We start from the raw sequence: 14,172 nt of genomic DNA, 5'->3' as shown, positions 1-14,172 counted from the left end.
TCTTCTTCCAATTCACTCCTGAACCCACTGCAACTTGATCTTTGTCATGATACAGAAGAAGGAGTAGATCATTGTCCAGGAGAAGGTAGACAATTTCCAAAGACTTCTTTGAAAAGGTAACGTCTGAGTTGACCATAAATGGATGAATAGGAAGGAGTTTGCCAAGTAAAGTCCTGGAGTTTTCATGCATATTCTGTGGGAAGAAATTCTGTCAAACACACTGGAAAGTTGTTTTGATTCTACTTCTAGGTACGCTTCATAAAGCCTCTCATTTAAAATCCTTTCCACTTTTTTCAATTCACCCTAGTATGAATGAGACAGAAATTTTGGTCATACTATTCTCTATTTGAAAGAATTTCTAAACATTTAGTTTCTCAGGTTAATAGCTCTTGTTCCATACTGATACTGGTCTCTTCCAATACATCATGAACAGGAAGTAGGACTTGTTTGTATGTACACTTCCTCTGCCTAGCAGTCTAGAACTCAGTAGCTATTCATTCAAATTGGGTGTATTAAGGAAAGTTAACAGAAGAAAGAAAGACAAAAGACAGGGATGAGAAAATGAAGAACATGGATGACTAGGGGGAAAAGAAGATAGTAACCGTGACAGACAGTAGATAAAGGGAAGACAAGTTCAGATTTAGATATGAGTATGTGAAACTGAGGTTGCATAAGGGCTACCAAGTGGAAGTGTTGAGAGTGCAGTTAGAGACAGGAACTGGTATTTCGGAGAAGTCCAGACTACAGGATCATATTTTTGGAATTATCAGCATAGTAATTGCAGTTTAAGTCATGAAAAAGAATAAACAATTTGAAGAAAAAGGAAAAAAATCCTCATTTTAGTCAGCAAATCCATATATTATGCTGAGAAAAATCTTAAATTATGTAAACTACTGTGTTTCCCTGAAAATAAGACCTAGCTGGACCATCAGCTCTAATGCGTCTTTTGAAGCAAAAATTAATATAAGACCCGGTATTATACAATATATTATATTATACCCAGCATTTTATATTACATTACATTATATTATATTATACCCGGTCTTATATTAAAATAAGATCGGGTCTTATATTAATTTTTGCTCCAAAAGATGCATTAGAGCTGATGGTCTGGCTAGGTCTTATTTTTGGGGAAACACAGTATTAACAAGGCTTGGGAATATATAAAGTTCAGAGCATTTAGGGCAAAATCCATCAATTCTCATTTTTCCACACGTCTATAATAAATCGACTCTTATTTCTTAGCTAGATATTTCAAGCTCATGTATGAGGGCCAGGCTTTTGCAAACAGCACAGACTGGACATTAACTATCATTCTCAAGGGAGTTTTAACAAAGAAAAACTACCTTGAAAAACTACCAATTTAGAAAAACATTTTTATCCACATAAATAGTCTCAGTGGCATTTTGATGTTTTCATTTCTGCCTCTTGTTTTTAGAGAGAATAGGGAGAGGTCGCTATTTCTAAGATATAGAAATATGGCATCTAAAATGGAGTTTGAAATAAAACCGTCATGCTCTGGAAGCTGCATACTACAGCTCTCACACCAGAGAGTATTTTTCTCCCTCAAATATAAGAGAGATAATGTATATGAATATGAAACCCAAGGAGTGGTGATAGAAGTTTTTTTCAGTGATTAGGCATTTTATGCTAAAATTTTCACAGATGTGCCCCAGAAAAACTGTGTAAGCTAAATTTCTGTAAGACAGTAATTTTTTTCTTTGGTATACAATATCATTTTGGAGATATTTCATCTCTCTAGGCCTCAATTATCTCACGTATAAAAGGAAGGGGCTCAGGTAGATATCTTATGTTTATTTTAGCTCCAGAACTCTATGACCTTATTTCTGATTAATTTTTTTCAACTGGCAATAGGTCCCAAAACTCTTGCTTACCTCCTGGGACAAAAGTCAGAAATCTGTACATAATGCTTAATGACACCAGAAGAGTTTCTACTTAAAGAGACTGAAGAGTGATTCTAACTGTGAGGTGTAGCAAAGCGTTGTTCATAAAGCATGACATGCTTAAATAAACTTAGATCAATAAGAACTTATGCGTTTCAAAGACAAGTAGCTGGAAAATATTTCATAATTTAAATTGGTTGAAGTAAGAGCAGAAGAGATGGAGGTTACAGTAAGTGAATCACTCTCATATCAGTGATTTATGGGGCAAACACAGGGTCAACAAGGCAATGCATGTGGGGAATGGTGGAGGATGCTACTGTAAGTTTCTGTAAGCTTCTGGAAATAATTTTTGAAATAAAACCTGAACCTGATAAATTTCCTAGGCTGAGTAAACAAGATGAAAAAGTTAAGACAGCAGCTCCGCTCAGCTGAACTCCTAAAGGTATAATTTGTGGTACCTTCCTTCTGGAACGTAATAGAGCTGCTATTCCACATAGAGAGCTATGATCAGCTTTCAACAGCAGAGATATAGGGAGTAGAGCCAGCTGGTGGCTAAGAGGTCACAGTATTGTAGTTAGTCCACTTGATATTTTCATCTCAAACTGTAACTTTCCAAGGTCCAGTTCTTATTTGAATTGGGTTGCTGACTTCATTACCATTCTCTCTCACCCTTACCCTTCTCCTCATACACTGAAGTGATAAGCACTACCATTTCTGCTCAGGTGGTCCTTGTCACTTGGGAAATTCTCCCATCACTCCCCTCACTATATAACAAGAGGATGTCAAATAAACAACCAAAATATTCTCTGGCTGGAAGCTTCAGTGAATCCCTGAGGAAGAAAGTCTGGAGTTCTCCCTCTCTCATCCTTATTGCTGTGCCAACAAGGTAAGCTCTTTAAAGAGCTTGTGGTATTAACTGCTATTACGATGATTAATATCTGGTGGAATGTTCAGCTAATACCATGCACCAGCCAACCATTTTTATTTTACTTTGACTCAGATGTCCCAAGTGAAGGGAAATTCTGTTTCTGCTAGGAAGATAGAAGACTATTTAAAATCAAATGATGAAGATTCAATTGTCTCTAATATTGAATCATTTATTTTAATATACTATACACCATCTCAGACAATTCTTAAAAGGATAAAGATACTGAAGTATCAATGTCCATAATGTATTTAGTTGTATTTCAAACTTCTTTCACATAAATGAAGAGATTCTGATTTTAATGAAATCAGAAAGGTTATATACATGACACAATCAACTTACAGCCAGAGATCATGTAGATGTACTTAAGTTTATAATACAAAATACATATTATGGAATATGAACTGATAAATCTGAATGGATCCTTTCCACAATGTTTAATTAGTTAGTACCTTTTTTTTTCAGATTTTCTCATTGAAAATAAAAGCATTTGAGGGATGAACTAATTTTTCAATTCATGTAAGATCTGACTGGAGTTTTGGATTCTGAAACATAAATTGAACATGAAGAAATATAGATTTTTTTATAAGAAAATGTAATCAATTATTTTATGTACAAGAAGTCTGTTAATTGTGAGAGCAATTACAACTAAAATCACCTATTATACAATACATAAATTACTGTAATATTTTTTTCTAGATATATTCTATTTTAAGCTTGTTAAATTTTAAAAAATGTCTTTATATACTCCTTTGGCTTAACATAACTTAATATGCAATAATAACAGTACTCTAAGAAAAGGGAAAATATTCAATAAAGGAGTTATAGGCAATATTTCTTGTGGTGAGGTAAATCCTTAAAATACTATACAGTGACTATAAATGTACAGATATATTTAAATAATTATATACCGTATTATATGCCAGGTGTACTCAAAAGTTTTGTTTGCATAGAAAAAAAATAGATATTCTATTGCAAATCCAGTTGATAAATTTATTGGTTAAAACACATGAGGCTACTTTAATTGAAATGATAATAATGCTATAAATGGTAACAATATCATAAAAAATCAAGAATTAACAAACAAATAACAAATGAATATAAAGCTACAGTTGGTACCAGCCTTTCAGGAAAGGTAATTTAAAAAGTTGCTTATATATTATTAGAAATAATTATCTCTTTTCCAGTCAATAAAGATACAAAGAATTTCTGGGTATTTTAAATTCAACTAAAATTTATTTTTTTAACTTTGCCTGGTAAATTCTCAGTAAGGTTTCATTGCTCTTCAAGTCTAGTCAATTTTTTTCTTAACCCCTTCTCAGAATCACAGGATTGCCCATTCTATGAATTCTTGAGATATTCCTTCCCATGGGAGCAACGACTTTAAATACAACTCTGGCTTAAACTAAAATTTGGCAGTTTCTGATAGAAGTGATACCCTCTGCATAAATAGAAATTAGGACAGAGCCGAGATTTAGAGCTGGTTCCAAAGCTGAAACATAATAAAAAGACAGACCTCAGGAGTCATGGCTTATTTTAACTTTCTACTGAATATCAGAACAACATGTTGAAAAGACTGATAAAACTTTTTGAAATCAGAATGTAGGATACTTATCTCTCAAGTCAAAAGAGAGAAAACATTAGAGACAATCTAAGTATATGATAAGGATGTGCACCATTACCATTGTGATTTAACACCGTTATGGAAATTATGTAGGTGAATCAAGTAAATAATAGAAAGATATAAAATGTACAAAATTGGAAAAAAGGCAAAATTATCAAAAATTTGCAATTGATATATAACTGGAAAATCTGAATAAACTGGAAATCTATTACAAACAATGAGAACAATAATGTGGCGATGATAATGATAATGAAAACTTGCAGAGTGTTTAGTATGTCTCAGCAGTGTTCTACATATATTATTAATTCACTTAATCCTCACAATCATACTATGAAGTATTTAATATTATAATATCTATTCTATGAACAACAAGGAAACCGATCACATAGCTGGTGTGGCAGAGGAGAGATTAAAAAATTCACATCTGCATTCTTAATCACAACACCCAATTGCTTGCAAAATCAACAATCTATCTATCTATTTATCTATCTACCTATCTAGCTAGCTTTTTCCAGTCAATAAAGATACAAAGAATTTCTGGGTATTTTAAATTCAACTAAAATTTATTTTATAGCTAGCTAGCTATAAAACATGTAAATATATTGAAATAAAATATCCCAATAATAATAGCAACAGAAAGGTTAAAATAGGAATAATCCTAACAAGAAATATGCAAGAAAACTATAAAATGCTACAGAGGAACTTAAAAAGAAGATATGAATAAACAGAAAGACATACGCTGTTTTGGAAAAACATGAAACTCAATATCATATGTCAATTCCACCTAGTTATTAGTAAATTGAATTCAGTAACACTATATATACCAACATTTTTTTTTTTCAGGGACGAGAAGAAAAGGACTAATTCTATAATTCATGTAAAAACATAGTACCAAATGTATGATATAATCATAATTTTAATAATCTCTTTGTAGTAGAAAGGAAATAAACTGAAACAGATGAATATAACTAAAAAAAGAATTCAGACGAATATAAACACGTGAGGGTCTAGTTTATCGTAACAGCGTATCTAGAATCAATGGGAACCATTTAATTTATTCAAGAAAACCAACTTTTTTTTTAATTTTTAATTTTACACTCCCGGATGGGAATATTTCTATCCCTGCTGGGTAAAAACCAACATTTTATTAATCTTAAACTAATCCAAATATTTTTTGATAAGTATAAATGTTTAAATTCTATTAAGTTGTCTGTAGGACTCTACTTGCCTACTCTTTGCTAAGTGTTTTACTTCATTTTTAATTTCTTCAGGATTTCTGAACAATAATCTGTAATTGAGATTTGATGTATTTTGGAATTATTCCAATTTAGTAAGGCTATTTGCTCATTTGGGCTTTGGGAGGAACGAAGAAAGAAATAACCTTTAGCAATGATTCCCTAGAAAGTGTGAGAATGCTGCAGATAAAAGCTGTCTTTTCTTTTTTCATTATGCACCTGTCTTTGTTAAATTCTGTGTTAGCCCCTGTATAAATCAGGTTAACAAACTGAATTTTTAGTAATAGGTTTATTTCTCAAAAAGCATGGCTTATTTATTTATTTATTTAGTATATTTTATGGGATATCCCGGGAGAAGGGTTGGAGTAAACAGGACGTTTATACTTTGAGACTGTGAAAGTTATCAGACTCACTGAATCCTGTGTATAAGAACTGTGTCTGTTGTTGCTAGCCTTTGTGTAGAACTGTGCCAGAATCCATTTCTCCTTAAATGTCACGGAATGTCACCGGTACATGAAATGACATCCCTGAACTTTGAGGTTGCATAAGGGAGATCTCAGTACAAGACCCCAGATATTCATTAGCAAGTTGGAATTGTGCTATCTGTGCCCATCGGTGTTCACAAAGAAAATATATTCTATAGACTTACTGGTGAAAAAACACTGCTACAGGAGCTATCTCAAATCAATAATGAATTAAATCAGGCTGCAAAGGAATAAAAGCTGTCACCAGCATAACCTTCCTAGCAACTGCAATGTGGATATGCTAATGCTGTGTCAAAGCAGAGTCTGATGTCTGTAGGGACCTGCATTGTCTTAGATCAGTTCAGCTGCTAGCTTGGGCCAACCCTAAATAGGATACTCTACCCTATATCATGAAAATTGTTATTTTCTCCAACGATGACAAGAACTCATATTTATTTTCTTCTTTTGTGTTTCCCATCAAGAACTCTATCCCTAACATCCTCCTACCCAAAACTTTTAAAACCTCTCTTCTCCTTCCCAGGACCACCCTGTACCCCCCACCCCCAAATCTTCCTCAATACAACACTCTAGAAATTTTCCAGTGTTCATTCAGTTGTTACTCAATTTTTGTCTGGCTCTGGGTATTTTTCTGCCTGTTTTACTTGCTGTGTTTACAGGGAACTGCTCATTTCAGAACAAACTTGTGCATGACTGAAATCTGTTCATTCAGAATAATAGCATTTACTGATTTGATGATTTAGGATAAGAAGACCCAGGGATTTCTATCACTCAGAGGAAGAAAACATCTTAATGTGCAACTATGAATTTTGATTTGCCAGAATAACTTCAGAAAAAAAGGGGTAATAGTAAATGTTTAAAAATATAGTGACAAGATATATAACATGTAAATGTTTCAGGCTTCACATAGCTCAAGTGAAACAATTAGATTTTTTAAATGAGAAAAATATGAAGGGACACAGAAAAAGCAAGGATAAACATGCATCACTAATTTACAGTTTCTTGACCTGGAAATAAAGCATTACCCTTGAGTGATTATATTCCATTTATGTATTTATATTATTTCATTCTACAAAGGATTTGAGATTTTGGTTCAGTTTACCCTTCCAAACAATCTAAAATATATTTTTCTCCCTTCCCGATACATTATTTCCATTTGCCAAAATAGTTTTCTGGCATGTTGAATTAAATTATACCTAAAATTTGGAACTGATATACTGTGGGGAAGGAAGTTTATATAAAATGACAACAATTTTGCTAACTCTGGACTTCAGGGGCTGTTTTAAGTGACATTTGAGAGTAGGAAATGAACAGCACGGTGGTAATGGCACAAGGCTGGGGCAGTGCAGGTTTTCTTTCCCTTCGTTTGAACCAAAGCTCTGTTCCCAGCACCTTTCCTCAAGAACCCTCCATTAGCAACGTAGGAAGAAGCAGTTCAAACACACACTGAGGACTGAAACCTCTCTGTAACTGTAAAGCCCTGAACAAATTAAATTACCATGGAGCAGGTGCTCAATAAATGTTTTCTGAATGAATAAAACTTAGTGAAAATTCTCTTAAAATGATGAGAAAAGGTGAAAAGGAAAATTAAAGTTTTTTAAAATCATTATATTGCTCTTGTGTTTCCTTAATCTCTACCAACATTTCTCTCGCTTCTTTACATTATTTTCTCTTGAAGCAAAATTGTTCATATTTTTAAGTTTTCAGGAGGGACAACAGTATTTTACTTTCAAGTCCTGATGCTTTCCATGTTCTATGACAACTGTTTATATTCACATGTACTCATATATTAACACCCTGTAATTATTACTTAGACACTACATATATTCTGGGTTGATTTAATAGGGTTAACTTTTACTGATTTCAAAAGAGAAAACATCATAAAATGTTAGAAGGGAACATAAGTTTTTGAATCCTGGATGAATTTCTCACTCTAATTTATTTCCATATGAATGAATAGCTGTTGAAATTCCAGTGTTCAAAGTCAGTATTTCTGATTAAGAACAGCTTCCACTGTGGTTTTTATTTGCATTTCTCTAATGATTAGTGAGGTTGAGCATTTTTTCATATGTCTGTTGGCCATCTGTATGCCCTCTTTAGAAAAATGTCCCTTCATGTCTTCTGCCTATTTTTCAATTGGGTTATTTGGGGGTTTTTTTTGGTGTTGAGTTGAATGAGTTTTTTATAAATTTTGGATATTAACCCCTTATCAGATGTATTATTGACAAATATCTTCACCCATTCAGTAGAATGCCTTTTTGTTTTACTGATGGTTTCCTTTGCTGTGAAAAAACTTTTTAGTTTAATGTAATCCCATATGTGCCACAGGGATACGTAAGATGGTTTGGGGAATATAATCAATAACGTTGTAAAGATTTTGTAGGGCATCAGATGGGCACTTGTCTTATTAGGGAGACCACTTTATGGACAGTGTAGATGCCTGACCACTGCACTGTACATCTGAAGCCGAATAATAGCGAATGTCAACTGTAATTCTTTATATATATATATATATATATATATATATATATATATATATATATATGTATGTATGTATGTATGTATGTATGTATGGTCACAGGATGTGGAGTACAGCATAGGGAATAGAGTCAATGGAATTGTAACAGCTGTATATGATGTCAGAGGGGTAGTAGATTGGGGAAGGGGGGTTAACACTTTGTGAGGGGTGTAAATGTCTACTACATTGTTTTGTACACCTGAAACTAAAAAAAAAATAAAATCATGGAATAAAGAAAAAGGAACTGTTTTCACAAAGCAGAACAAGAAGAGATGGGGGAGCCAGGGAGAGAGATTTACAAGAGGGCTGGCCCTTGGCAGTAAAGACAAAAGTAGAGGCTCAGAGAGCGAGCAGGTGAGAGTGCTGATCAGTCAAATAGGTGGTGGTTTGGGTTCATGAAAGGAACTTGCTGATAAAGGTTAATGATAATTAATAACTACAAAACAAGTACATTTGTATAAAAATACACAAAGAAATAATATGCAAGGGATGAACACAAAAAATAACAATATAATCATAAATATGAATGTGTTATCATTGAGTTCCCCACCCCTCATTAATAAAAGAATCACCCTAGGACCTTAGGAAAAACACAGATTCCAGGACCAAATCCTCAGAGACTGAGTTACTAGATATGTTTGTGGAGTCTCAATTACGCATTTTTAGTAAGTATTACAGGACATTTTAAAGATCATTTTTCAGATATATTGCTTTATAGGAAATAAAGTAAAACACTGATTAACTAGAATTAGTTTTTCGTTAATTCATTCAATCAATATTTATTGATTACTAGGTACTAGAAGATGGCCATGTGGCTAGAATGATGCCTTTACAAGTTAAGGAACTGCAAGGATTGTTGGCAAACACCAGAAGGTAGAAGAAGTAAAGAAGGATTCTCCTCGTCAGCCATCAAGGAATGCATGGCTCTGCCAACATCTTGATTTAAAACTTTTAGCCTCCAGAAGTGTGAGACACTAAATTACTGCTGTTTTAAGTAAAGAAATAAAAATGATTATGCTAGCCGAAGTTTGAAGAATGGATTAGGGAAGAACAGGAATTGACGTAGAAAACTGTTGTAGGAAAGCAGGCAAGACAGGACCAAAGTGATGGCATCAAAGACAGAGAGAAGTGGGCAGATTTATAAATATGGCCTTTTGATTGATTGAATATGGATGGAGAGGCAGGAGTCAAGGATGAATCGAGATCCTGACTCGAATAAGTGGGGGAATGATGGTGGTGGTTACTGATACAGGGAACGCTGGAGGAGCAACAGCTTTAGAGAGGAAAGAACATAAATTCTTTTGGACATGTTGAATTAGGGGTTGCCTGTGAAACAGCCAAGTGGAGTGTTATGTAGGCATTGGACGTAGGGATCTCCTAGAGCCAAGAGAAGTTTGAGCCGGAGCTAATAACTGGAAGCCATGGCAACTGTATGATGCAAGGCATACAGCACCGTCTAATACCTGTCTTGTGAGAGAACAGAAGGCCTACACGGGACCCTGAGGAATGCTATATTTAATGACATAGAAGGGCAGGTGAAGACAGTAAAAGATATTGAGTAGAGGTAACAGAGAATAAAGAAGAAGGATTGGGGTGTACCAAAACCCCAGGAAAAATAATGTTTGAAAACGAGAGACTAGTTAGCTGTTCTGAAGGTTCCCGAGATCAAGGGAGAGCATGATTGAAAAGAACAATTTCTGACCTTTGTCAGAGGAATGGAGGAAGTAAAATACGAAGTGAAGTAAGTTTATGTGTACAGATAATAGAATGACTTAGTCATGTAAACAAAAACCTACTGTAGCATGATGATATTCTCTATGTTTATATTTACATGTAATTGAGACAATAATGTGATATTCTTGCAATCACTTATTCCCGTTTTAAGGATGCAGGGATACTTATCACCAAGAATTTAAGAATTTGTTTTGGAAATTTTAATGCAGGTCTCAGATATGAACAGCGAACTGAATAACCTGGTAACCTCATGATCATGGGAACTGGATGAAAATTATAATGGCAGGCTATTATAAATGATAAACAGAAGGTAAATTATATGCAAAGAAAACAATCAGCTATACTATTAAACACTAAAAAAAATGACAAATAGTATGAATTTAAAAACAGTAATCCTTTTCCTACAAAACTTCATTTTCCTTAATATGTTAATAGATACAGTTTTTCCATATGATTTTAACCCAGCCAGTCCTTAATGAAGTGTCTGATTCTGACAAAGTACTCAATATCAGCTGTTTGCTTCCTGAACTTTCGAAACAAGTTCTCATCAGCTCTCTCCAACTTGGAGGACTTCTCTGTCTCACAGAAATAAAAAACCTGACTTAGCTTAGAGAAAGATCAAATATATTCTCCTTTGAGGATCAGCTCTGTGTAGGAATGACTGTTTAGAGCAAGATTCCTTTTTTAACATTAGAAAGACTCCAGAAATCTTGCTTGTGTAGTTACTGTCCTCTCAATCAACCAAGTTATTTCCTGCCAAAGATTCAGACTTCCACTAACACCGTACTTCTAAGTATAAGGACTCATAATTAATGAAAATAACAGAACTAATAAAATCAACTCAAGTTCATAGAGTTTAATAATATGCCACCCTGGCCTTGCCATTTCTTTTGATCATTTGTTCTGCTCTCTTCCTTCAACTACTTACATAGCCTCATTTTATAAATACGAAGTCATATTTTTTTCCCCATGATATTTACTGTAGAGTACAACATATTTTTGAAAGCACTTAAACTCGTCATTTAAATAAAATGTCAGAAAACATAGATTAAAATTGCACATACAATATGCTGATATCACTAACAAGAAGAAAAGATCGCTGGTAGGCTTAGACTGTAGATCTCAAGAAAGGTATATTCAAAGTAAAAGATAACTAAATGCATGATTAGAATAACTACATTAAGTTACTTAAAATATAATTACAGGTATATTTTAGAACTCCTTTATTTTATTGTGAATAATTGTAACTACCCAGGTTCTTTCAACTCTTTAAGTACTTAATATGCACAGTCACAAGCCAGGTGTTATCACAGATCTTAGCGCCTGCATACCTAACACAGCAGAACGTTAACAGTGGAACTCCAGAGTGTGGCAAGCTCCTTAATTAGCAGAGGAAATGTGACCTATTCCAGTGAACAGGCTCTTAACCAAGCACAGTATGCATTGGAAAGAGTAATTAAAACAAAATTAGATGAATATGCAATATTATTTTTATTTTCCATACATTTTTTATTAGGGTGGTGTCGACATTGCTCATGGTGATGAAAAAGAAATTATTAACCTCCTTTACTTATCTATATCCTATCTATCTTTCAACTGCTAGTTGAAATAAAATGACTTGATAAAGACAATCAATAAATATCTAGTATGTGTAGGGCACTATAAAAGTGATGGAAGCTTAACTTATTAAATGTAAGGCATCTAAAAATTCTATATACATATTAATTGAAATTCAATTTTATGGAAATATTATAGTAATATCAGAATGTTTGAAATATATGAATTATTATAGCTGAAAGCTTAGGTGACCATATTTATAAAGCCATATTTTTAGAAAAAATAATATTGCTAAAAAACATGAATGGCATAGTTTTTCAAAATGCTATTTCTTCTGTCAACCAACAACCAGTAAAGGGCACATTCGTATTCTATTAACAACTCAGTCTTTCTCTATTTTTATAATTCTTCCCTTGCTTCTTTAATTCTCTCAACATGTGACAAGTTAATATATAAACAGATACTACAATTGCATAGAAAAAAGCTATGTTAAAAGGACATAAGTGGTGATATTATTATGAGAAATGATACTAGAGTATATATCCATTTTAACATCTACCTTCTTTTAGAGTTTGTAAATGAAATCTGCAAATACATACCAGATCTGTTTTAGGAGTATCTGGACAATCGGTAGAGAAGTAAGGTGTTGAACTTCTGACTCCACTGTTCTCAGAAGTTGGCTTTGGAGGTTGAGCATGCTGTCGGTAAGTAGCACTTTTAGGAGTCCAACAAAACAGGTTGATTGATTCTCGCACACAGCGTTCAATGTCAATTTCTAGATAAAAAATTTAAAAAAAGTACACATGTATATGGAATTTGGATTGCTATGTTTATGAAAAAACAAACAAACAAACAAACAAAAACCACAATCGTTCCTACATGCATATAGTCAAATATGGCAAGGATGATAACTAATTAGTAAAGGTGCCAGTAAAAAAAATAATGGAGAGATCATAGAAAGGTAGTGAAAATTCAGTAACTTGACCAGGATGAAGGTGTTTAGCATGGACTAGCTTTTCCTTATTTATATTCTTAAAATTAATAAATGGCAGACATGCTTATTTCCTCTGCAAGAGTCCAAGTGTGTCAGCTCAGATAAACAATGGAGAAAAACATTCTACGTGCTTTAAATTACAAAATGATAAGCTCCCAATTTCTCTTTTTGAACTGAGGAGCTTATACATAAAAGGGAGAAGGTAATAGGCATTTAAGTGCATTCTGTGGATGGTTCATGAGTCATGCGCTTAGAGTAGTCTGCCTTTTGTAAGGAGGACAATCCTTGGGGAACAGAAGGGGAATGGATGCTTGCTGAGCATCTATTACGTGACAGGCCTTAACTCATTTAGTTATTACAATGACTCTTGTAAACAGGATGGTATCCTCCCTCATTTCTGTTGAAGAAACTAAGACATATGGAAGCTGAGTGATGTAATATGTTCAGTGTGTTATTAGGAGTATAATGTCTGAAGTTACTAAAGGGTATAAGACATCTTTTATTTCCTAGTTCATTTAGGTTTGGGGTATGGCCAGCAGGTCAGGAATGGTGAGTTACTCAAGTACGCATTCCTTTACATGGTATTAGTGACATTTGCCAGCTTCACAGTTGGTTACTTCCATGGCTACACAGAAGTCAGATTTCATCCCCCCACATGCTATTCCTAACATACTGTGCTTCCCTGAAAATAAGACCTAGCCGGACAATCAGCTCTAATGCGTCTTTTGGAGCAAAACTTAACCGGTTCTTATATAATATGATGTTATATAAGATCAGGTCTTACATTAATTTTTGCTTCAAAAGACGTGTTAGAGCTCATTGTTTGGCTAGGTCTTATTTTCGGGGAAACACAGTAGTACTTAAAACAGAGTTAAGCACGTTTGAGACATGGGTCTATTTATTTGAGCAATGGCCAACAGAGTGAAATGCATTTTTTAAAAAGCTCTGTAACATTATCCACTTGATATTCCACAGAAAGAAGAACACAGACATCAAGTAGAAGGACAATTAAAGTTTAAGATAGGTTCCTTTACTCCACTTAAGAAGGAAGAGACATTCTCACTTCATTTTAGAAAATTTCCAATTAATATGGTTAAGGTAAAAATTTGCAGCTAAAATGAGAAAATGCTATCGTCTTAAAAAACATTTTTCTATTTAACACTTAATGTAAAATCTCCAAATGAAAAGAATTTCGGACC

At 33.7% G+C, this 14,172-nt stretch overlaps 1 protein-coding gene across 5 annotated transcripts in view; it reads right to left on the bottom strand.

Moving 5' to 3' along the window:
- Window positions 1-14,172, bottom strand: part of TBCK (TBC1 domain containing kinase) — a 178,789-nt gene that overhangs the window by 46,817 nt on the left and 117,800 nt on the right. For all 5 annotated transcript variants that reach the window (XM_019738922.2, XM_019738920.2, XM_019738921.2 and 2 more), the window contains one exon: window positions 12,579-12,754. In XM_019738922.2, coding sequence (XP_019594481.2) covers window positions 12,579-12,754 — 176 coding nt within the window. The remainder of the gene's footprint in view (window positions 1-12,578; window positions 12,755-14,172) is intronic.

The sequence above is a fragment of the Rhinolophus sinicus genome, linkage group LG02, assembly GCF_036562045.2.
Source record: "Rhinolophus sinicus isolate RSC01 linkage group LG02, ASM3656204v1, whole genome shotgun sequence".
Taxonomy (NCBI): Eukaryota; Metazoa; Chordata; class Mammalia; order Chiroptera; family Rhinolophidae; genus Rhinolophus; species Rhinolophus sinicus.
Note: the sequence above shows the minus strand (reverse complement) of the source record. Positions and strands in the feature narration are given on the sequence as shown.